The 26,352-nt window shown below is 39.6% G+C and overlaps 1 protein-coding gene across 5 annotated transcripts in view; it reads left to right on the top strand.

Moving 5' to 3' along the window:
• Nucleotides 1–11,927: 11,927 nt before the first annotated feature.
• Nucleotides 11,928–26,352, top strand: part of CSNK1A1 (casein kinase 1 alpha 1) — a 47,911-nt gene continuing 33,486 nt past the window's right edge. For 2 of the 5 annotated variants that reach the window (XM_065918879.1, XM_065918878.1), the window contains exons 1-2: nt 11,930–12,569; nt 13,186–13,292. In XM_065918879.1, coding sequence (XP_065774951.1) covers nt 12,447–12,569; nt 13,186–13,292 — 230 coding nt within the window. In that variant the 5' untranslated portion in view covers nt 11,930–12,446. Of the gene's footprint in view, nt 12,570–13,185; nt 13,293–26,352 lie in introns of all 5 variants that reach the window. The other 3 variants (XR_010660918.1, XM_065918877.1, XR_010660919.1) reach the window with 3 other exon arrangements.

The following is a 26,352-nucleotide window of genomic DNA, read 5'->3' as shown; positions in this document are numbered from 1 at the left end:
TCTCCCGTCCCTGGGATTCTCTAGGCAAGAACACTGGAATGGGTTGCCATTTCCTTCTCCAAAGCATGAAAGTAAAAAGGGAAAGTGAAGCCGCTCAGTCATGTCGACTCTTAGTGACCCCAAGGACTGCAGCCTACCAGTCTCCTCCATCCATGGGATTTTCCAGGCAAGAGTACTGGAGTGGGTTGCCATTGCCTTCTCCCCTTAAACCATACTTATCTCCAAATAAAGACAATATCAAGGTCATACTTCCACCTACCATGATACATCTTGTATACAATTGAAAACATGTTAACTCTTTTCTCAGAGAGGAAGCAAAGTCCTTGTGTGATTTTACTTTTCTTGACAATCTAACTGCTTTCTGCCATGTGAAAATATAAGTTTGCCAAGAAGGCCTTCACCAGAAGCTGACCTTGCTGGAACCCGGATCTCAGACTTTCAGCCTCCAGATCTGTGAGAAAATAAATTTCTGTTCTTTAACAGAAATTTTAACAGAAATCTGATCTATCTATGGTATTTTGTTATAGCATCTCAAACTAAGACAGGGAAAAGAAAGTTTTTCAACCAGTGATGCAAGAATAACTGGTTATCCATATGAAAAAGATATATCTTTGTTTTCTTTTCTCTCTTATCCCCTTAACAGGTAATATAAGATACACTGACTTTATATCATATGTGTTAGTCATTCAGACGTGTCCACAGCATTCAAATATTAACAATGCTTGATCTTGTTCAGAAAGCATAATGTGTGTGTGTGTTCAGTCATGTCTGATTCTTTGCGACTCTACAGACTGTCACCCACAAGTTCCTCTGTCCATGGGATTTCCCAGGCAGGAATACTGCAGTGGGTTGCCATTTCCTCCTCCAGAGGATCCTTCCAACCCAGGGATCAAACCCACTGAGTCATAGAGGAAGCCCCTGGTATTGTGCAGAAAGCACAATAGGTTTGCTCAAACTCCTAACACTTACTTAGGACCTCAAATGTTATTATAAGTTCCTCAACTCCAGCCCTTTCCTGGGCATTTAACATTTGAATGCTCAGATTGAACTAGCCGATTCTGGGCCATAGAAGCCAGCATATCCACAAGATGGCAGCATTGTATAATTATTGAAAACAATAATCTGGTGTAGATACTTGAACATACCTTTCTGAGGCATATTATGTGATCTGTTAAGTGGATATCTGCTTTTATATCTTCACTTAATCTTGAAATAAATGAGCAGTTCCCTTCCCAGGATGTTTTACAGTCCTGAGGTGCATGGGCTAGAGAAACAAAAAAAGCAGATTCTTTAGAGTGAGAATAAAAATCTGAGTTCAAGTATAAAATGCACTCTTAAGTCATTTAGTGCACTTAGGCTAGGTAACTAAAATCTCTGGGCCTCAGTCATGCCACCTAAAACTTTAAAATAATGAAATTATTTTCCCCAGAAAATATTTTTTTTTCTTGGTTGAAGATAATAGCATATTAAAAAGCAGAAACATTACTTTGCCAACAAAGATCCGTCTAGTCAAGGCTATGGTTTTTCCAGTGGTCATGTATGGATATGAGAGTTGGACTGTGAAGAAAGCTGAGCACTGAAAATTTGATGCTTTTGAACTTTGGTGTTGGAGAAGACTCTTGATAGTCCCTTGGACTTCAAGGAGATCCAAACAGTCCATCCTAAAGGAGATAAGTCCTGGGTGTTCATTGGAAGGACCGATGCTGAAGCTGAAACTCCAATACTTTGGCCACCTCATGCGAAGAGTTGACTCATTGGAAAAGGCCCTGATGCTGGGAGGGATTGGGGGCAGGAGGAGAAGGGGATGACAGAGGATGAGATGGCTGGATGGTATCACCGACTCGATGGACATGAGTTTGAGTAAACTCCGGGAGTTTGTGATGGACAGGGAGGCCTGGCGTGCTGCGATTCATGGGGTCGCAAAGAGTCGGACATGACTGAGCGACTGAACTGAACTGAATATGGGTAAGAACAAGACTGTATGCAATGCTGTATAAACATTGAAAGTAATTATTACCTTGGCATGGGAAAGTCAATCAGAGTAGGTGCTATCTGATAACTCAGTATCTTCAGGTTGATTAGAGGAAAGGTTCTGAGACCTTTAGAACAGCCTAGAATATTTTATTTCTGTTTTCTATGACACATCTGAAATGCCTGTGTTGGTGACCTTGTCAGAGGAATCAACTACAAAAAGAATTCAGTTGGGATAGATGTTACACTTATCTTATTTTTGGTTTGGGTGATAACTGTTGTTAAGTTCCTATTTCAGCTGACAGTCTGTCTTCCTCCATCAGAAAGGTTAGAAACACCTCTGACTTGAATTGCCTAATAATAACAGCAGGGTACATTTGTATGAGGTTTATGGCTTAAACACAGTGGTTTTACATATCACATTTCAACTAAGCAGAAGGTATGGTAACCAGTGACATAGTGTGGGCCAAGAAAATATAAGCTAAGAAAGTCAAGAATTTGAAATTCTAAGCAACAAAAGAAAATATAAAAAATACAAGTTTCATATAGGTTAAAAGGGGCTATCATTTGCCTAGCCTAGAAGAACATGGATAAGAAGCAGTCTTAGGAGTTCAGATCCGGTTCAGAGTCTGAGAGAAAGTAAGGAGGGTCTGGAAAGTCTGATTGGGAACTAACATTTAGAATATGAAAGGGGGAGAGGCAGAAGTAATTAACACTGATGAGGTAAAAGTATGCAGCACTGTCAAGGAGGGATGACTGGAGGTAAGTAATTGAGGTCAGGCAGCCAGGGTCAATGAACCAGTTGTACAGCCAAAGACTATAGGATTTGAGCTGTCAGCTGGTTCCTCGCTACTTAACATCAGACATGGAGGAGATTGGGATCAACCCTCAAAAAGTATAGTTCAGACACAGATGGATGTCAGGACCCGGATCCTGCTTGAGCACCAAGTGACAGAACTTTGACGTTGAGAGGTCAGTTGAGCTGCAGATGGGCTGGGTCAGGGGGAGGGGGATGATTTAAGTCAACTGTACATCCACTGAGGTAGTGACCACTAATATATTCCCTATCCAGATCTAGAGCAGGCACCAGGGTCTGAACAGGACACGCTAACTGTGAGAATGAATAGGGATAACTATGGATCTTAGGGAGTTCACAAAAGTTAGCGCTGCTGGGTAAGTCACCAAACCTCTCCACAGCTTCAGCTTTCTCAGACACAAGATGAACATGTTACTGAAAGCTCAGCCTCTCTGTATGGTGCCAAATCTAATCTTGGAGACAGCTTTGGGTGAAGTAGAAAAGGACAGCTTTATTGCTTTAGCAGGCAAAGGGAGACACACTGAGCTTCTGCCTCAAAAATCTATGTCTCAACCTGGGAAGGATATGATAAAGGTTTTGTAACAATGGTTTAAGGGTGAGGTCTCAGGCAAGATTAGGATGACAGTAGGGTTTGCACCCCCTTAATCTCATCTCAGGTGGTCCAGTCTCTAATCTTGATGAGATTCTCTGGTCCCTTTAATCTTGATTCAGATAGTTTCTTGGCTGTTCCTCCCTTAATTGGCAACTGGTTCGAAGCTGCACTTTGGAACTCAGGGAAGGTCATGGAGGTTGGAATCTTGCCTATACAAAACAGGGGACAAAAGGTCCTCTGTGCCTGGAAGCTCCAAAGGGCCTTCCTTGGTTTCAAATATAACAAGGGATGATTTTACCTATCTCTAAAACTGGTCATGAAAAGTACAACTTAGCGTATGACAAATTACTTTATGAACTTTATGAGCCCTTTCTAGGGCTCTATAAATACAATTTGATTTCCTTTGCTTTGTGGATTAGGAGCCTACAATCCAGAGTTCCCCCTCCCCTCCCCCGCCGCCCCAGTCAGACCCCAGTCTCTGCTTACTGCAGAAAGTCTTTTTGCAGTGGTGTCAGGCTTGGCCAAGATCAAATGAAGCAGCTGTTCCACTTTCTGTGATCAGTATCAGTGCTTCTTGGCATTAGCATGGAGAGATGAGAGCTAACAGGATGTGCTCTTAGGACCTGTTCTTAGGAATGGCAACTCAAGCATCTTCCAAACTGAGCTTCACAAAGAAAAGTAGATTACTCTAGTGAGTAATAATGAGTCATTGGGAGCGGAGTTTCATGCCCTTGCTAATGAACAATGCAAGGGAAAAGAGGCTGAGAAAAGGACAGAGCAACCTCAGAAACCCCAAAACACTGAAGAAATTCTTACAAATAAAAGGTAGCTATACAAATATCCCCAAATGCCATGCATGACAATGCGTGTCCAGGAATTAATAGTTTGTATTATTAAAATAGAAATTGTAAAATATAATTTAATAGGTAAATACTCCTAGGTCACATAGACTGACCAGAACAAGAAAAATGGGGGTGAAGTGGGGAACTCAGGGGCAGCCTAGGCCTTTCACCTTTTACAGTGCCTTTCAAGGGCTGGCCTTGCTAAGGTCTTTAACCTGTGCATGGAACATCAATGATTTGAATTTCCTGTCAGGACACATCTCTGGCATTCAATTATTACACTGCAGAATGTTCATTGCAGACAAATGAGTTAAAACCTCAGGCATTATTTCAAAGCAACTCTGAGAGGGAAGGGTTGGGCTAGTGGAAACAGTCTTGAAGAGAGTATGAAACAAGTTTTCCTTGATTTTCACTGTTGAATTTCAACCTTCCCAAGAGTAAGGCTGTGTTGAAGCGTTAAATCATTTTGTGCTTTCCCTGATGAGAATCCAAGTGGGGATCTTTTTAGATTAAAAGGGACCTACAGAGGTCATTTAAGTAAGGCTCCTCCTCCACCTCCAGGGAGAATTATTTAATTCTCTTTCTTAAATATTTCAAATAAAAGATATTTCCCAAACACTTCTAATTTGGGGATCTCTTCTAGTTTCTAACTATCTATCTATTGTCCTGTGTTTCGCTGTTAGAGAATTTTATTTTTCTGACAAATATTAAGGAGAACCGGTAAAGACCTGCTGATCAGGATGTTACATTCTGGATTTTAAGAAGCTAATGTTACATATTATCTGGATTTTAAGGAGACGAGCATGTTAATTTCTTCCTTCTACTTCAAAATACAGGAGTAATCTTTAGTAAATAGTACAATAATAGGTTTCTTAAACCTATAAAGAACTTTAGCATCTGACTTCTCTTTTATGAAACTAAAACATCGAAGCCTCAGAAAACATTTAAGGTAGAGTCACAACTAAGATTCAGTTCTTCTGAATACTTAGGTCAGATCAGGATACATTTCCTTAAACTAGTTAACCCAGCCCTTCAAAAGTCAAATAAATGGATATTCAATCTGGCTTCTCCTGTCCCACTCCAAATTACATTTTAAGAATAAAATAAGGGTCCACTACTCTAGTATTGTTTCCAGGGTCCCTTGTTAAAGTTAGGAAAACTTCAGGTTCCTGGCTACTCTGAAATGTAGATGGCAACATTTTACTCATAATAGGTGGCAAAGGAGGCATTCTCTTCCAAGAAGCACAGTGAAATGCCTAACTCAGGCATTTAAAATACTTCTGTACTAAAGTCTGGGTTAATCTCACTTTTGGAATAGTGACAGTTTAGGTTCTTCCCCATCTCTAAGACCTTGCATATTTACTTTTGTGAGAATAATTTTACATCTGTGGGAATACCTGAGCTCATGCAAAATATAAGAGATCTGAATATATATGAGATTATTCTGTTTTTCATATTTGGATTCTCCAGGCAAGAATACTGGAGTGGGTCACCATGCCCTCCCCTCCTCCAGGTGGCTCCGTCTGAGCCACCACGGAAGCCCAACTCAAGCATTTAAAATACCTCTGTACTAAAGTCTGGGTTAATCTCACTTTTGAAACAGTGACAATTTTAATTCTTCCCCATCTCTAAGACCTGCATATTCATTTTTGTGAGAATAGACTTTTACATCTGTGGGAATACTTGAACTCATGCAAAATATCAGAGATTTGAATATATATGAGATTATCCTGTTTTTCATATTTAGTTAACTATATTCTTGATTTTGAGGATCCTTTGATCTCCATTGCCTCTAAATTCAGTTCCATCACTTCATGGCAAATAGATGGGGAAAAGTGAAAACAAGGACAGATTTTATTTTCTTGGGCTCCAAAATCACCGCACACAGTGATTGCAGCCACAAAATTAATAGACGCTTGCTCCTTGGAAGAAAAGCTATGACAAACCTAGATAGCGTATTACAAAGCAGAGACATCACTGTGCGCACAAAGGTCAGTATAGTCAAAGCTATGCTGTTTCCAGTAGTCATGTATGGGGCTTCCCTGGTGGCTCAGATGGTAAAGAATCTGCCTGCATTTCAGGGGATCTAGGTTCGATCCCTGGGTCAGAAAGATCTCCTGGAGAAGGCAGTAGCAACCCACTCCAGGATTCTTGCCTAGGAAATCCCATGGACAGAGGAACCTGGCAGGCTACAGTCCACAGGGTCATAAATAGCCAGACACAACTGAGTGACTAACACACTCATACCTGGTTTTCCCAGTAGTCAGTACTGATGTGTGTTGGACCATAAAGAAGGCTGAGTGCCAAAGAATTGATGGGTTTCAAACTGTGGTGCTGGAGAAGACTCTTGAGAGTGCTTTGGACAGCAAGGAGATCAAACCAGTCATTCCCAAGGGAAATCAACCCTGAATATTCACTGGAGGAACTGATGCTGAAGCTCCAACACTTTGACTACCTGATGTAAAGAGGTGACTCACTGGAAAAGACCCTGATGCTGGGAAAGATTGAGGGCAGGAGAAGGGGGTGACAGAGGATAAGACAGTTGAATATCATTACCAAATCAATGGACATGAGTTTGGGCAAGCTCCAGGAGAGAGTGAAGGACAGGGAAACTTGGCGTGCTACAGTCCATGGGGTTGCAAAGAGTCGGACAGGACTTAGCCACTCTTACAGGAAACTAATTTGCCCCCTTCCTTCAAATGAATCTACATAGCTAAAGAAAGCAATTGCTTCACCAATTGGGAACAAATGTGTCTTGCTGGCTGTGTCCATAAAAGGGACATTTTCAATCTTATGAGCACAGACTTGTAAACCAGATTTACAAAATTCTTGAGATTTTGAAATAGATGGGGAAAGGAGTAGGGGAGTTGCAAAAAAAAAAAAAAAAAAAAGATCTAATTAATAACAATGGTCAGAAAAGATAATCTTACAACCTCTTTCAAGGACAGAATGAAATGATAAGGATTTAAACTTTTAAGATAAATCTAAATAATGAAAAGATAGGATAGCCACAAATGCTTATTAATTACTTATTCATCACAAATGACCAAAACAGAATTAGGAGTTGTTGTTTATGAAATAAGGGATTTTAAATGACTTTAGCATTACTAAAAACAAATTCTAACCAATTAATTCTGGATGTGGGCAAAGATTTAGCTATAGGAATATTCATTGAAATTGTTTATACTAGCAAGATTTTGAAAATAACTAAAATACTCCATTAAGATTGGTATATGCAGTTCTATCAATATGATACATATTTAATATGCAGACACTAAAAATCATATTTTGGGGGACATATGTATACCTATGGCTGATTCATGTTGATGTATGGCAGAAACCTACACAATATTGTAAAGCAATTATCCTCCAATTAAAAATTTTACAAAGTTTTTACAAAATCATGTTTTGGAAGACTAGTTATAGAGAAATATGTCTCCAACAAATCATTTAGTGCAAATCCCATCTTCAAACTGAACGTGCACTATGACTACTTGTTGCAAATTTTTTGGAAATAAAATATACATATGTAAACATGTTGTTGTTATTTAGTTGCTAAGTCATGTCTGATTCTTTGCGACTCCACAGACTACATCTTGCCAGGCTTCCCCATCCTTCACTACCTCCCGGAGTTTGCTCAAACTCATGTCTGTTGAATTGATGACACCATCCAACCATTCTATCCTCTGTTGCCACCTTCTCCTCCTGCTCTCAATCTTTCCCAGCATCAAGGTGTCTTTCAAGAGTCAGCTCTTCACATCAGGTGGTCAAAGTATTGGAGCTTCAGCTTCAGCATCAGTCCTTCCCAATGAATATTGAGGGTTGATTGCCTTCAGGATTGATAGGTTGATCTCCTTGCAATCTAAGGGGCTCTCAAGAGTCTTCTCCAGCACCACAAATCGAAAGTATCAATTCTTCAGTGCTACATATGTGTATCAATAAATGTACACACATTCAAGATATATATAAATAGACACAGAACACACTTAGAAAAAATACTGGTCATTTATATACAGCAAATTAACATTTCATCATTATCTCTATAAATTCTTATTTCTTTTTTTCCTGATTTATCTAAATTTTTCAAATGAATACTTGTCACTTTTGTAAGGAAAAGAGAATTCAACATTTGACATGTATAAAAGTTCATTGGGTAGCATATATATGGAAGATACCAACTTTAGAATCTTGAAGCCATATGGGTCAAAAGCACAGATATGTTCAAAGACTTAAGTTAATTGAAATAAATTTATGGTTAATAACACCATAAAAAGAAATGTTCGCAGAAAGTTTCAAAAATGTTTGAAGTTGCTAACATAGATGCAGCTATACACTCTCACAAAAGTTTGTGAATAATGCAGAAGGGGAGAATAGGAACTGAGACCAGAAAGGAAGATAGAAATTGCTGCCATTGTCAAGGATTAGAAAAAAGACTGAATAGATCCAATAGGACACTTCTAATGTTCTCAAGTTTCCAGTCACCTTATTAACTCCCTTATCTGATACTGATTATGCACAAAGCTGTGTAACAGTTAAACACCTGAAACAGCATTTGACATATCCTAAGGCATTCCATTTTTCTACTTATTGGTACCAAACAACCCTAAAGATGGGCAGGTTGCCCTTTTTTTAAAAAAATATTTATTTATTTGGCTGCACAGTAGTCTTAGTTGTGGCATGCAGGATCTTCGGTTTCGGCCTGTGGGATGTCTGACCAGGGATTGATTTTGGGCCCCCTGCATTAGGAGTACAGAGTCCTAGCCACTGGACCACCAGGAAGTCCTCAACCTTATGTTTTTCTTTCTTACTGCAGCAATCTACACCTCTTATGCTTACCTTTATCACTTTACTTAAAAACATACTCTGGTTACCAGTGACCTTTCTTTGTATAAACATTGTGGTTTAAAAAAGTTTTCAATTTATCTGGACATCTCTCTGAAAACAGAAATAATCACAGGGGCATGATTGTCCCAATTCACCTTCTACCCTTTCATTTCTTTTCTTTCAGTTAGAAGTTGGGGTTCTAATCCTTCCTCTGCCACTAAGATCTGTATGATTTGGGGCAAGTCACTTTATCCTAGTTGGGCACAACTAATATGTGTGAAAGCACTGTGTAGATTGCAAAGCATTTAAAAATATGATTACTGGGAATTAGCTGGTTGTCCAGTAGTTAGGACTTCATGCTTCCACTGTAGGAGGCACAGGTTTGATTCCTGGTCAGGGAACTAAGGTCCCACTCATGGCATGGCCAAAACAAAAATTATTGAACTAGGTGATCTCAAAAATTTCATTCAAGGTCTCATATAAATTATGAAAACATGAAAGTGATAAGTCACTTAGTGGTGTCTGACTCTTCATGACTGCATGGACGGTAGCCCACGAGGTTCCTCAGTCCATGCAATTCTCCAGGCAAGAATACTGGAGTGGGTTGCCATTCCCTTCCCCAGGGATTGTCCCACCCACGGATTGAACCTGGGTCTCCTGTATTGTATGCAAATTTTTTACTGTCTGAGCCACCAGGGAAGCCCACTTCACACTATATTTTTGGTGAATTCAGTTGACCCAGGAGTTAGGAATAACATTTTGGCACATTGTAGAAGACTTTCTCCATTACACTAAAACTGCTGCTGATTCAAAACAACAGAATTATTTATTTGGAACTAAAATAGCACCCAAACAGGTAATCCTTCAATTACTGAGACTGAAAGTTACCACAAACAACACTTCATTTTAGGAGAAGGCTGAATTTGTAGCCAATACCTAGAACTTCCATTTCTACATTAAAAAACCCCAACTTTTGCCCTTCTTAACCTAATAAATTTAAATCTTAAGATTTTCAACTGAAATCACATCTGAAAAGGCTATAACCACTGGCAATATTTTAGTACATTTTGCTGGATAGTGTCAATGTTGGAATAGTGATTACACCAGGAAGGAAACAAGTGAGGAGACACACCAAATATACACATAAAATAAGACTCTCTAGTTGAAAGGGCTTCTAAAAGTTATTTAGACTAGAGAGTCCCAGAGTACAGCATTTCAAAAGCTTATAAAAGTTTTAAAAAGGGGGTGGGGTGAGGTAGACATAAAGTGTGAACATTTAGTTTTGCCAAACAAAACAACCATCTACCATCAGGACCATTTATAAAAGGGCACTTTGACAACACATACATAAGAAGATAAAATCTCAGCAGCATAACTTGAAATAAATGAAAAAATGCATTATCCTGCTCTTTTCTAGGTATCTCATGGAAAACTCTGTTAGACTTGCCCCTGTCCACACAGAGACCTCTGGGAATCCCTAATCTAGTCTACCTCACGCATATCCTTATTCCCCAACCCCCAGCTGAGCATTTGTGTCCTCCCTATTGGGGGGAAAAAAAAATCTTTAAATGTATACCCCACCCCTTATATAGGGAACTCTTCAAGCTGAGGAACCCATTAAATTTCGGATGGCTGTGGTAAAAAAAATCAGCAGAGTAATAGCTATCTTTGGAAACTTGAAAAGTTCAAGATGCTTAAACTTGACTTAAAAACAAACACTGGAATCCTGACAGCAGAGAATTTTAAGTAGGCCAGAAACACTTAGAATCACCAAAGGAAGCTGTCCAACAGTGTTGATTTGGGAGTGAGGTGGTTTGGGTTTTGTTAGTGCGAAAACTTCATTAAATCTTAGTCTTTTCTCCGTTATCAAATTGAAGACATTTAGGTCAGAGCTTTATGAATATAAATATTTAAGCCAGAAATAAAGTACCATGTAGGAATTCCACTTAAGATATCTTCCAGGATGAACTCCATTACTACTTGATCAGCTATCGAGGCTGCAACTAAGTCTACATTTTTGTCAGCTTTTACAAAATTATCTTACTTGGGATAACATAGGGATAAGACCCTATGTTTTTGGGTCAAGACTGCAGTTTTCAACAAGACCAAGATACGATTTTTCAACGTTTCTTTGTCGGGGTGGGGTCTGGGTTGCGAAGAGAATAACCTTTGTATTTGCAAGTTTTTTCATGGCTCTAAATCTTATTTTCTGTTGACTATACACTGGCCACTAACATTACTCGGATTTTCCCCCCCTTTGCGTATCAAGTATCAGTGGGTAAACAACACAAAGACTTAGAGGGGCAGGGCTAATTCCTCCTTTCCCTCTTTTCCTCTCTGTTAAAATAGGGAATCCAACACTCCCTAAAGCGCAGAATTCTAGTAAGGCTCCTCAGCTAGACTGCTAAAACACCGAGCCCTGAACTAATCCAGTCCGTACAGGCCTGCTTTTCTCTTTCTTTCCACCAGAGGCGACAGCCTCTTTCACAAGAGATACTGAACTGGAATGGGCCGGTTGGGGGAGTAGCCCCGGTAAAGATCAAAAGGTTAAAAACCGCCTCAAACAAAGAGCAAAGGTCAATACCCAACTCTTAAGGCCTGACGCACCATCTACCAAGAAAAATGAAGGTGACTCCTCCCTAAAAGCTCTCTAGGCCTGGTGCCGCGAGGCCTTTCAGAAACCAGGCGGGTCTGAGGTGACTAACAGGTAGTTCACAGTGCCACAGTCGACGACCGGAAGTGAAAATGCGCTCGGGGCGGGGATGAGAAGAGGCCACGGCACGCTTGCGCAGTCAGCAGGCTTGCAGCACGCGTGCGCAATTGGGCGGTGACGGAGTGACGTTCAGAGCGTGGGCCGCGACTCTCACGGATCCGGTTCCGCCCTCCCTCTTGCTGTCGACCCTCCGGGGCTAGCGCTCGCGATCCCTTTCCCACAGTGCTCTGCGCTGTGAAGAAGCGGCTCCCGGGGACTGGGGGCATTTTGTGTTGGTTGGAGCCGGAGCAACAAGATGGCGGCGTCGGCGGAGTGACAGGGGTCCCTCCGGGCGGGAGCCGGCGGCAGTGGTGGCAGCGGTATCGCCGCCCTAGCTTCACCGCTCTCCTTTTCCAGCCCGCGACGTCGCCGGGAAAGCGAGGCAGCGGCGGCCGCCAGAAACAAGTGGCTCAGCCTGGTAACCGCGAGAACTCCTTCAATAATCTGCGGCCCGGCCAAAAAACCTGACAGCAGCGGTGATCAGGTTCCCCTTGGCCGATTCTTGGCCCTGTAACGCCGAAGAAGAGCCATCGTTTTCTGTTTCCTGCCGCTCTCCACAGCCTTGTTCCGTGGTCGAGCCCTAGAGGCCTCCATCCTCCCTTTAGAGGTGTCGGGGCTTAGCCCCAGCCTCCATCTTCGTCTCTCAGGATGGCGAGCAGCAGCGGCTCCAAGGCCGAGTTCATTGTCGGAGGGAAATATAAACTGGTACGGAAGATCGGGTCTGGCTCCTTCGGGGACATCTATTTGGCGATCAACATCACCAACGGCGAGGTAACCACCTGGGGTGGGGTTCACGACTACGCTGCGCCTGTCCTCACTCCCCCGCCCCGCGAACTGCTTGGGCCTTTTCCCACCGCACTCACGCACTGGGAAGTCCAGAGGGAGCCAGTTTTCCTGTCTTAGGAACCTCCCCCGCTCTCTTTCCCTAAAAGGAAAGAACCCGAGAGAAAGGCTGGGTGTACTAGGAAGTTCCTTAGCTTATTAAAAATACACCTTAATCGAACTTTTAAAAAACCGTTGTTTAAGGTGAGAATGGCAAAATCCTATTTCTGGGATCCCCTCGTTTTCTTCCTATGTTTTTAGTTTACTGAGGTTCTTTTTCCCATTAGGCCAGCTACCGGTCGCCTGGTTCCCTCATAACCCTCATTACGTTTTCTGGATGAATCATTTTCTTATACTTTAGAGGACGTGCCGCTTTCGTCACTGCCCCCTGAAGAGGGCTTTGAGGCTGGTTGCCTCGTTTTATAATTACAGAGATTTTTCTCTTCCCAGCCTCTCACCACCTTGTAGCCGAGAGTTGGAGATGTGCTCCTGTTTCCCCCTCTTTTCCCAAGTGACATTGAATCCATAAGGATATTGATGCCATCATCCCCTCTTTCCCCTGCAGGAGGTGGCAGTGAAGCTAGAATCCCAGAAGGCCAGGCATCCCCAGTTGCTGTACGAGAGCAAACTCTATAAGATTCTTCAAGGTGGGGTTGGCATCCCCCACATACGGTAAGAATCCTTGAGCAAACAGGCGATCTTCTGAGGGAAGTACGGAATGGGAGAAAATGTGTAAGAGGCAGGCAGTGGGATCGGCTGAATCCGGCTCTTGGCATTTGAGTTACCTGGGTTTCCTGTGAAGCGTAAGTCACCACAATCACGGTAAATTTTAGTTTGCCAACTTAGTTTAGGATTTCAGTTTGTTAACACTCTGCTCCGTTTAGCTTCCGTCATTCTTCCCAAGGCTTTCATTTGCAGTGGAAAGTATGCGGGTCATCTTTGATCCCAACGCGGAAGGGTTGCCTGCTGCTTTCTTTCACCTCAGCTGCTACTTAGGTTTGTCCAGCGAAGTGGATTTGAGGGTGCCGAAGTGACCGGGCTGGGCCAGTTCGGGTTGCTATTGGAGCTGGCTTGGGAAATGGCTGCTCTTTTGTTGTGTTTTTGTTCCAACATGTCTTCCTCCTCCGCTTAGAAAATGGCGGAACGACGTGACTCAACCACATATTCCTGCCCTTTTCACTGCTTGGGTTCATAAGTTATGCTTCCTGGATTCCCTCTTTGGCAGCTCCAAGTTGAATAAACCTTTGAAAAGCCAAGAATAAAGCCGCAGGCAGTGGTGAGGTTCAAGGAAAGAGATGGCATAGTGACAGCCTGTTTGTGATCTCTGCAGTAGATGAGATGTGAAATTAAGTTTACTATGCAAAATCTCTCATAGTTCTTTCCAGAAGTGTTAATTAACTCTGTAAAAAATGGTAATGTTTGTTGCATTTCAGTCTGTGTACGAAATTTTGTTTGAAATGACAAAGGCAGTTTGAGCAACACTATGTTGAAATTGACTCAGTTGTATTAAAAGGAAGCTTAATCATGTAACCACAGTTTGACAAGTAACTTTAACCTGTTGAGTTACTTGGTCAGTAACTCCTCACATCTGGGAAATTGTGGCTTTTTTTGAAGGTGGGATATTGGTGAAGGCAAATAGTAACCAGGATAGATGATGACCAGATGAAGACATTGGGTCCTTTTAAATTAATAAAGGATTTTAGAGTAGTTCGACTTTTAAGATTAAAGAATATCTTCCTAGGATAGAGACTAAAACACAGTTTAAGATCCAGCCCTTTTCCAACAATTATTTAATAATAACATTTGCAAAAAGATCCAGATATAGTGGCGAATTAACTGGAATGGTGTTTACCATAGCCTCTTTTACTATCCTAGCTTTTATTCCTCAAATCTTGAGTTAACTGGGTTATATACATTAATTCTGATGTAAAAACAACCAGAGAGACATTATCCTTAAAAAAATATTGAATGGTCATAAACATTTTTAATGGAGAAATTGAATGATACAATTTCCTATTGGTTGGAAGTCAGAATAAATTATTAGGAAGAAAATACCAGGTGTATCTTACGAGATAAAGATTAATGTGAGATCTGAGATGATCAGATTTGAGATTTTTAATGGTTCTCCATTAAAAAAAACCCTGCTGTGGAAAAATGAAAAACCTTGATTAAAATGCTATCTTATTTTGTCATAGAATAAAAAAAATTGTGTTATCCTTAGAATTTTAAATTTCTCTCCTTTTGCTTATATTTTCATTTCTCCACCCTGGCTCTTGCTGATTTACTTCCCATTACTAGTTTTTCTTAGAATTAAATGGAAATGCAATCATGCAGTATGAGGTCATTTGTGTCTGGCTTCTCTAACCTAATGCATTTGAGGTTGGGAGGTTTTATAAATTTCACAAGTCAGATTGAATTTAATGTAAAATCATTTTCACAAAAGCAGTAAGTATCTGGCATTTTCAGGGCTAGCTCCAAATTAAGTACTTACAGTTTTATTTGGTAGCTTTTATTTAAGAACAGCACTTAGGAAAACCAATGAGGGCAGTAGTTAATATGCTGATTACCCACATAAATAAATGAAATTGACCTGTGAGCAAAATTCTGAGAAGTTGAGAGCAGAGGGAGTTGTGGAGTTACAAACTGGGTGGAGCTAAAGAGATTAACCTGACTTTCAAGCTGAGACTTCTTGGGAGAGGAGATGGAATTTCAGGATCTGAGTGACTCTAAGGAAGAAAGCTTGGTGAACTGGTCAGGGAGGCTGTCCAAGAGTGAAGTCTGGCTACTGGGAGTAGTTTCTAAAGCAGAATGTAGTTACCGAATGAGGGTGAGGAAAGAGTGAACTTGTTTTAGGAGTGGTATAGTCCAGGTACATAGAAACAAAAAGTGGATCATTGGTTTTAAAGTATGAGAGAGAACTGTTTGTCCACTGAAGTGGGAAGGATAAGAAAGACTTATGCATAAGGTTTCTTTTGGGTGGCAGCAACATCTGCTCTGCTTAGTTTGTTCCCCACTATTTCCACATTAACTGTACGCGTGTGTGTTTGTGTTTAGTTGCTCGGTCATGTCTGACTCTGTCGGCCCCATGGACTCCTGTCCATGGAATTTTCTAGAGAAGAATACTGGAGCGAGTTGCCATTTCCTCCTCTAGGGGATCTTCCTGACTCAGGGATTGAACCCGTCTCTCTTGCATCTCCTGCATTGGCAGGCGGATTCTTTTCCACTACCTGGGAAGCCCAATAAATACACTCAATAAATATTTACTTGGAAAATACTAAATTAAATTGTTTGCTTAGCTAAATTAAATAAGGCAGTCTGTTCCCCCATTGTATTAGAAATTTGGCACCAAAATTTTTAGACTTCACTAATATCTTCCTCCTCCCCCAATCAACTTTCACCCTGAAAATTGTCTTAAGATTCTATTCTAAAGATATCTTTAGATATTCTAAAACAAAGGCTTAAAATTACCAGGCCTATATGTTATAACCTATTTGCTGTATCAAGTCCTTAGTTTGTAAGGACCTTATTAAGGGATCTGTTGTGCAGAAACACAGCATCCGATGAGTATAAAGAGCAAGAGGGGGAGGATGGTATTCAGTCTCTAGATATTTTTAAGAAACTAAAAGCCTTTGGGTCTTGTGAATTGACCTCTGGGAGCTCATTTTAAGTTACTGTGTTTTTGTTACAACCCTCCTTTTTTTGTGCTACTTTGAACTGAATTCAATTGTTCTCTAAATCTGCCATGTGGTATTAACTGAGTGATCTGGGGTCAGTCAGTCCCTTAATCTTTCTGGGCATGTCAATTTCCTCTTTTTTGAAATAAGAGAATTTTACCAAGTTGATAATTTTCTAATTTTGTTGGGAAGTATAGAAGTGTACTGGACAGAAAAGTTTAGAATTTCCTACTCGTCTGTTGGGAAAAGTTTTGCAAACTAAGCTTTTTGGTAGGGTTTGTTTTGTCTTTAGCATTTATTTTATTTTTTTGACTGTGCTGGGTCTTCATTAATTGCTGTGCGTAGGCCTTCAGTTGGAGTGAGCAGGGGCTACTCTAGTTGCGTTGCACAGGCGTCTCACTTCAACGAAGTCTTTTATTGCGGCGCACTGGGCTCTTAAGCACGTAGGCTTCAGCATTTGCCGCATGCAGGCTTAGTTGCTTTGAGACATGTGGGATCTTCCCGGACCAGGGATGGAACTTGTGTCCCCTGCACTGGCAGGAGGATTCTGTACCACTGAGCCACCAGGAAAACCCAGGTAGAGTTTTGTTTAAACAAGTTCCCCTACTTAAATAAGTCACTGGCCTAGTTGATGTTAGGACTTGTGGTTATGAAATTTTAAGATTTATTTTCAGATGATGGTAGCTAGAAAGCATTTCATCACAGTTTGGTGTTTGGTCTAGATCTTACCTTTGAATGATATTTTAGTAGTGAGATACCACTCAGGACCTTAAAAATACTATCTGCATCAGGTAAACCATGGGTTACTATTTAGGAGGAAGTGAATTAATGGGGTACACTTTTATAGAAAATATGATAAAGAAGATGGGCAAGGGCATAGGATAATTTTGGTTGTCTTGGTTGTTTTTTTTTAACCCACCGCCCCCCTTTTTTTTTTTGCCCTCTCTGAATGTCAGAAGTCCTGGGAGATATTTGTAAAGTATTAGTTAATTCTTACTGTTCAGTGTTAAAAGCAACTTAAATTTTAATCTTAACTTTTTGGCACTTAGCATATATCCTGTAAATAAATTCTAATATTGTTATCAGAGAACAAAGATGACATCTACACTGGGTATTTCTTTATTAGAGAGAGAATGTTAGAGATCACCAGATACATGAGATATGTGATTTTAATTGGTAGAGTAACTAAAACCATAGAGTAACTGTGATATACTAAATCTGTGATATACTAAAGGTACTTATATTGGCTTATACTGGATTTCTAGTAATGGAATAATGGAATGATGCTTAGATAGCGTTTGGAGCTGGATGACATTTGAGAGATAATAGCCACACTCGATGATACAGATTAGACTATTGAGTCTTGTAAAGTACTTCTTACTAGATGTCTCCTAACTTCCAGCGTTCTTGTGAGCAGTTTTCACCTTTATGTCAAGATCAAATTATGTCTGCTTACATGCTCCACACCTTTTCACTTGATGCTGCAGACCCATATTATGCCTCCTTCCTTTATGGTATTTGGTCTCATACAGAAAAACTGATAAATGTAAGTAACCTATTGTTTGCACTGTTACTTAATTGTGAAAGTGTTATGTAGCACACCAGACTCCTCTGTCTGGGATTCACTAGGCAAGAATACTGGAGTGGGTTGCCATTCTCTTCTCCAAGGGAGAATGACCCAGGGATAGAACCCTGGTCTCCTGCATTGCAGGCAGATTCTTTACTGTCTGAGCCACCAGGAAGTCCATTAGATCCTTACAATTCTTATAATCCTTTCTCTCCCTTTTGAGCCCATGGGTTGCTAGATGAGAACTTTTGTGGATGTTATTGATTTGTATCTTAAAGTGGAGTGATACTTGTAAACATTTGTATAGTCCATGGATTTTACCGCCTTGGCTTTAGTCATTTTTTAGGGCTAGGTCATTTTGTTTCTGAGTATACTTAATCTGTGGGGCTTCCCTGCTGAATCTGTCTGCGAATGCCATATACTTAATCTGTGGGGCTTCCCTGCTGAATCTGTCTGCGAATGCCAGAGATATGGGTTTGAACCCTGGGTCAGGAAGATCTCCTGGCAAAGAAAATGACAACCCACTCCAGTATTCTTGCCTGGGAAATCCCATGGACAGAGGAGCCTGGTGGGCTATGGTTCATGGAGTTGTAAAGAGTTGGACATGACTGAGTGACTAAAGTCACTATCTAATATCTAATACTTAATATGTATCTAAGATACGATTTGCTAAGGTTTTCTCATGATCTGTCCTGTTTAGTAGAAACTTCAATGTCAGGAAGTCTGTATAAGAGAATTTGAATTTGAAGCAAGTGTTAACTCATTTAATCTTTTTAACTTTTTCCATTTTATTTTTTTAAATATAATTTTTGTGTTTATTTTTGGCTGTGCTGGGTCTTTGTTGCTGTGCAGGTAGGCTTTCCTCTAGTTGTGGGGAGTTGGGAGTTACTCTGCAGTTGCAGTTGCGGTGTGCAGGCTTCTGGTTGCGGAGCATGGCCTCTGGGCGGGCAGGTTTCAGGCGTTAGAGCGTGTGGGCTCTTCCCAGATCAGGGCTGAAACACCTGCATTGGTCTCTTGCTTTGGTAGGTGGATTCTTTACCACTGAGCTACCAGGGAAGGCTGTATTCCATTTTATTCTTAAGATCAGTTCTTGAGTTTTAACAGAAGCTTTTCTGAAGCTAAATGAGTACCTTAATAGCTTTCATAATATAAATGAATACCTAGTCTAAATGATGTTTTCTGTTACTATTTTATACAATATAAGTGGCTCTTGAAAATTGTGAAAAAACTAGTAATCGCATAACATATACTGATCCATGAATGAAATCTTTTTAATGAGGTGTGATTTTCATACAGTGTAGTGTATATATATATAGAGAGATTAATGTATCATTGAATCAGTTTTGACAAATGCTTGCACTGTAACCCACACTCCCTATTGACATAAAGAATATTTCTTTTTTTTTTTAATACTGCTAATCCTTGGTAGGCAACATTTTGTGACAACATAGATTTTATGTGTTTTGGGTTTTTTTTATTAAATAACTCTTTATTCTTTTCTCCTTTACATTACCAACAGTAGCCCAGTGTTAAGCACTTTATAAAACCTGGAGAAATTTTTTTTAAAAAGTTGGTTTATGCACACATGTATAAAAATATTCAGATAAGCAAATATCTGCTCATTACATCACCCAGCTTTTAAGAGTGCCAAAAATAAATAAATAAAACATTTGCATATCAAAAGAGAGGACTCGGTGGTTTTGTTAAAATTCATTTTAACAATTTTAGCTAACTAACATGTGCTGATGAAATTCAAGTTAAAGGTATAGCCAGTTAACATTAGAGAAAACACCGTGTGGTGAGTAAGGAGTATTCCTTAAACAGAATCTGCTTTGTTCTTCAGATTTTATGTATTTTTAATCGACCTTTTGAATTATTGTAATGTTGTTTTTCTGGATTTGATGTTGATTTGTCAGTATGTACAACTACAAGTTAGTAATACGTTTATCACCGTGATGTGTACTAACCATCAGTGGGGTATATTTAACAGGGACTTCAGAAATGCTGTAGAAAAATGCTTAGTTGGACGGTACATTTTGATCCTTATTTTTATATTTTATTTTTCTGATCTTCAGTAAAAAGGGAATTGGAAAGAGCATTGTATTGAGAGTCAATACTTAGGTTCTGTCTGTGGTGTCATCTAGATTTGAACCTAGAATGAATTCTATCATGAATGTCAGTTTTCCTTTATAAAAGGGATTTTGTAAGACTGTCTTGGTCTTAAGTTTTTTTTAAATGCATTGTATAAATTAGTGGCATCCATCCACGTGGGGGAAAAAAAAGAACCAATATCCAGGCATTGCCCATGATCTCATTTAATCATTACAGGAATTCTGTAAGTTGAGTCAAAATAGTTAATTTGCCTAAAGTTACACAGCTAATGTGATATTTGAAAAGATTTTACTGTCTCTTTTAACAGTATCAGTGGTTCCCAAACTTAGGTGCACATTGTAATCACTTAGAAAACTTAAAAAAAATATTGACACCTGGCTCCTAACCTCAGATATTTTGAATTAATTGATTTGAGGGTATGACTTCTAGTTTAATTTAGTTTTGGGGTTTTTTGGCTGTACCATGCAGCTTATGGAATCCTTGTTACCTAACCAGGGATTGATACTGGGGCCCCCCCGGCAGTGGAAGCCCAGAATCCTAACCACTGGACCAAATCTAGTATTTCTTAAGTGAACAAATGGAAACATGGCTGTACTGGTTGATTTAGCTTTGAATCCTGATGTAGAGATACTGACATATCAAAATGCTAATGTCTGTTAATTTCACAGTAAAGGCTTGCTAATGTGGACCTTTGTCAGCTTCAGTATTTATCAGTGGTTTGTTGGCCTTTTGGAATTTCTTTTGGCTCAAACTTGCAATTTTTTCTACAGGAGAATTTTTTTTTTTTAAGGAAGCAAGATGGTGACAGTGACTAAACATACATGGTATATATCACATGTTTCATTTGTGCCAGGGTTAGGTGTGCAATGACAGTGTTTGCAAATTAACCTGAAATTGAGGCTGTCCTATATTTCAGGTCCTCTGGAGGCTGCTCTGAGTGCTACTTACCTGTTACACTTTCTTACACTGCCAGACTATTCTATCTACATGTAAGGTGGCTTTTATGGTGAGGGGAGAATGAGATCTGATTTAAAACTGCCTTGTTTGTTGGAAAGTAGCATGAAGTTTTTGTACATTTTGTTTCAAATTCCAAATTTTTCAAAGTCTTTCAGTTGTACACTTTCCTTGTTTTGCTTTTTTTTGTTCTCTCAATTGAAATTATTCTTAGCACTAAGCTTCCCTGATGGCTCAGCAGGTAAAGAATCTCCCTTCCAATGCAGAAGATATAGGAGACTTGGGTTTGATCCCTGGGTCAGGAAGGTCCCCTGGAGAAGGAAATGCAGCCCACTCCAGTATTCTTGCCTGAAGAATTCCATGGACAGAGGAGTCTGGGGGGCTGCAATCCATAGGGTCGCAAAGAGTGAGACCTGACTGAGCATCTGAGCACATATATCTACTTACTGAAAACCTAGTGTTTTCGTTTTTTGAGCTTTCATAATATTAATACTTTGTATCCTTCTTAAGGAAGATAGTGTTGTTGGCTTTTTCTCTGAAAATTAAAGTTCTTTTCTTGGAGAGTGTCAGTGAACTTTACGGTACCTTCTAGAGAATAAGCAAACATTTCTTTTCTTTTATTCAACAAATACATGTGAGTACTTAACTGTTGTGCAGTTTCAGATAATGGACACATTTCAATGAACAGATAATTTTTGTGAGGCCTACATACATTCTTTTTGAATATATACCATGTGCCTGACATATAGTTGTGACTTTGTCCCTTGCTGAAAGTTAGTGGCAGAGATATCTAAATTTCATACTGTGAGGACATAACCTTTCCTTAACATCAGACAGCATGCTGAGCTATCCAGAGATTGCCTTGATTGGAGAGGTCAGCAGAGACCCCATTATGTCTCCTTGTGAATCCTGCTTAGTCAACATTTCTCAAACATCAGCCATGCATAGTAATTACATTTAGAGCTTGTTTAAAATGTAAGGTTTTCTGCCTCACACCTAGATTTGTTTGACCAGTACTGGACTGGGCCTTGTGAGTGTATTTTTATCAAGTATATCAGATAATTCCTGCTAAAGACCAGAGAATCACACTTTGAAAAATACTGTGCTGAGGTTTTAACACTTCATTGTTTTGAGGTGTTGAGGGTAGTTAATGATTATTTTGCTGAGAGGGCTCTGACTGTTGTAGGAGATGCTATTGTCTTGTTTGTCATTTTATAACTGTTGGGCAACTGCTTTTTGTTACGAAAGTAATCCTTTGTGTAGTGCTTTTATAATCTCATAATTACTAGGAGACCTCTTGATAGATAAGTATATTAAGAATGTTTACCAGTGAGCAAAAATGGCTTAGACAGGCAAGAAAATGACAAAGGAAGAACTGGAACTTGTGTTTTTGACCATCGATTGATTCATTATTCTTTTCATTTTATTGCATATACTGAGAGTTTAGCTGGCTTTCTATTCTCAAGTCCAACTGCTGGTTTACTGAGCCACTTTTTATTTGTTTAGTCACTGGAGGGCATTTTTATAAGTACACGTTGCATAGTTCTATATTATTAGTTTAGATTTACATAGAATTTAATTTATGAAAAGATATTCATGTGTTTATACATTACTTTTTTCTTTCATTTTAGATCATTCTAGTAACTTGTGTTGCCTCTTCCATTTTCCCCTTTCCTATACTTGTGTTAACATTTCAAGCCCAGACTTTGTGTTCTCTTCTATTACTTCTCCTCCTAAAAGACTATATCAAACTTTGGAATCATTTGTTTTTTGTGTGTGTTCATTTGCTAGTGTAGAGAAATTTGAGTTGTTTTTAAAATCTATAATCTGTCTACTTAATGAAGGATTTACTAAGCAAATTAATGTAGTGTGTGTGTGGCGGGGCAATGTTTCATCCAGCCAAAATTATTTGTTCTCCTAGATCTCTATATGTAAAACTGTCTTAATACAAATGATTCCTGTATTGCTAAAAGTACCTTAAAGAAAATGGTACACTATTTGGTCTCTAAATAGTGTACTGAGAGATACTTTGATTTCCGGACTTACTTGCTTTAAGACTTTGATGTGTGTTTTCTCATACTTTCTCTTAAAGAGTGGAGGTAAGTCATTTTAGCCTTGAGAATTTGAAGTTTAATTTAGGAAGAAGGAAAAGGGAACCCAATTTTGTTTTTTGTTTTTATTTGGCTGCACCATGCATAATTCCTGACCAGGGATCCAACCCATGCACCCTGCATTGGAAGTGCAGAGTCCTAACTAACCACTGGACTTTCAGGGAAATCTCTCTGGGGCCTAATTTTGATATTTTGAAAGTAGCATTGATGGTTATATCTTTGGACATGTTGAGTTTAAGATGATAGGATATCTCAGGCTTAGCTCTTGTATAATTAAGTTAGCAGAGATACAGACAGACTTAAACCTCAGCCAGGGAATTAGGACTGGTGTTTATTTAGATCTGAGCAAGATCAGTGTAGAAGTGATAGTAGCGAAAGGAAATTGAGAGGTAAGGACTGAATTCTTGGGTGGAAATGCAAAGGTAATCAAGGCAAGAGGAGAGTTGTGATAATGGGATGTTGCAGTCAGTGGAAGCCAGTTTTAAAGGACAGGCAGAGGCCAGATTTTAGGAGCTTCTTATTGTATATGAAACTTTGCCTTTTTGGTGTATGTAATGCGGGAGGGGCGTTGTTTTCACAGCAGAGAAATGGCACCACGAAACTGTTGAGGAGTGACTAAAACTAGGGGACTGTAGAAAGGCATCTCTCAAAAGTTAGCTCAGATGCCAACTTTTCTAAGAAGCCTTCCCTTTTATCTACTCTGAATAAATTACTTAACTCCTCTATATTTCATATTTACTTTATTGTTGCTTTTATATTGTACTTGTCACCAGTTCTTCTAGACCTTAAGATGCTTTTGGCATCCTTTTGGCAGTATCATGCACATAGCAGCTGCTTAATAAGTGTTGAATGAGACTTGAAGAGCAGATTTTAGTAAAGGATTTTTAACAGTTTTGATGAGACTATGTATGTAAGCATCATCAACTTAAAGTGTGTAATTCATTGGTTTTTACTGTATGTACAGAGTCGTGCTGCCATCCATCAGCATAATCCAGTTAAAGAATGCTTTAATCCCCTTCTGTCCCCAAAAAACCTTGAACATATTAGTCATTACTCTCCATATCCTACTAGGCCTTAGATAGCCACTTGTCTACTTTCTATATGTTTGCTTATTTAAAAAGATTGGTATTGTGAAAACTACAGATGTACTGTCCCACTTCCCAGTGGAAAATTATATTTTAATACTTGTATTCCCCTGGAGGTTCCAGTTCTTCACATAATATCTTCCAGTACTACTGTATCCAAGGCTAGTGAAAGCAATGACAGCAAGAACCATTTGTGATCTTTGAAATATAATATTGGGCAGTATGATGAGGTGAGAATGATAACCGTTATACTGGGAACCAAGAAAAAAATGAAAGTAAGATGGCAGATAAAAACTAGATTTTTAACAAGTTACCTGTGAACAAGAAAATAGGGTGATCTTGTCTTTTACTATGTACCAACAGTGCTGGCTGTTTTCAGTTCCTTGTGAATAACAAAGCTTAGTGTGTACTCCTAACCCCTACCCACCTCTTTACCTGGCCATCTTCTGTTTATGCTTCAAGAATCCACTTTACTTGTTCATCAAGAAGTTTTCCTCAATGCTTCCCTCTAAAAAATTGATTGGGTCCCCATAATTTGTACCTTTCACCATCAGTTTCTCTTTCATCATTTGTGTACACAGACTGATATAAACTATGAGAGCAAAAATTACTTGGTTTTGTCTTGTTAGCTACCATAAATGTTGAAAAGGTAGAGGAACAGCATCTTTAGTAGTAGGTAGTACCAAATATCAAGGCACACTTTTTTGTTTGTGTTTTTAAAAATTTGGAGGTTAAGGAATGCCTATGAATGTTTTAAAGCAGAGGACAAGGAACAGGAAGACAGAAATATGGAAATCTTAACAGCATAATTCAAAGATCTTGGGGATCATATTGTCAGCAGAGGGTTAGTAGTAGTAGGTAGGAGGGTTAGGATGAAGAAGGAAAATGAATCATCTTAGTTGACATTGTTATTGAGTGAATAATAATGAGTGAAACGCGCTGCACAAGTTTTAGATCTTAATCTACAGTCTGTTTACCTTAAAAACCTGTTTAGAGGGGCTTCCCTAGTGGCTCAGTGGTAAAGAATCTGCCTGCCAACACAGGAGACATGGGTTTGACCCCTGGTCTGGGAAGATCCCACATGCCGCAGAGCAGCTAAGCCCCAGCACCACAATTACTGAACCTGTGTCCTAGAGCCTAGTAGCTGCAACTACTGAAGCCTGGGTATCCTAGAGCCCGTGCTCTGCAACAAGAGAGTAACCCCCGTTCACAACTAGAGAAAAGCCTGCACACAGTAACAAAGACCCAACACAACCAGAAATTAAAAAAAAAAAATCTGTTTAGAGCAGGGTTCTTAACTTGATTCAGGGATATCCCTTCTTCTCTTCAAGAGGTCATTGAGTTGGATGAAAAAAATTCCAAAGTTTATTTTCAAGTGCCTCACTAGTTTTGACAGTACCTGTGGCTTTGTCACCAATAGAGATCACAGATATTTTTGTATCACATTGTTGCATGTATCTCAAAATAGTCTTTATTCCCATCATACCTCAAAATTATAGTACTAATTAGACCTGCCCCTAAATTTTATTATGTAGTGCTTTAATAAAGAGCATGTATTTTACTATATCAAGATTGATTTTAAAGTAATTTTATGATAACTGAATTGCTCTAAAATTAGTTTCCTTTATAATGCCACGTATTATGCTTTTAAAATATTCTGAGAAGGGATCAGTAGGCCTCATTAGACAGTCAAAGCTGTGTGTGGGGGGTCCATGACAACAAAAAAAGAACTCTTGATGTAGAACTAGTGACTCCAACTCCCACCCACCCACACATAACTTGTTTGAGCAAGTTCTTGGTGAAAGTGGAAGTTGCTCAGTCGTGTCTGACTCTTTGCGACCAACCCCATGGACTATACAGTCCGTGGAATTCTACAGGCCAGAATACTGGAGCGGGTAGCTGTCCTCTTCTCCAGGGGTTCTTCCCAACCCAGAGATCGAACCCAGGCCTTCCACGTTGCAGGCAGATTCTTTACCTGCTGAGCCACCAGGGAAGCCCAAGAATACTGAAGTGGGTAGTGGATCTTCCCAACCTGGGAATGGAACCGGGGTCTCCTGCATTGCAGGCCAATTCTTTACCAACGGAGCTACCAAGGAAGCCCAAGTTCTTGGTCATTGTGGCTAAATAAAAAACACTTGTTTGATGTAGGATTGGCCTCTCAGTTGGTGGAAATCCACTGTTTTGTTTTCCCCTTCTAGACTTCTTCATTTTTTTATCAAATTACTTCCA

Source organism: Muntiacus reevesi, chromosome 1, assembly GCF_963930625.1.
Source record: "Muntiacus reevesi chromosome 1, mMunRee1.1, whole genome shotgun sequence".
Classification (NCBI taxonomy): domain Eukaryota; kingdom Metazoa; phylum Chordata; class Mammalia; order Artiodactyla; family Cervidae; genus Muntiacus; species Muntiacus reevesi.
This window is presented reverse-complemented; position numbering and strand designations above follow the sequence as displayed.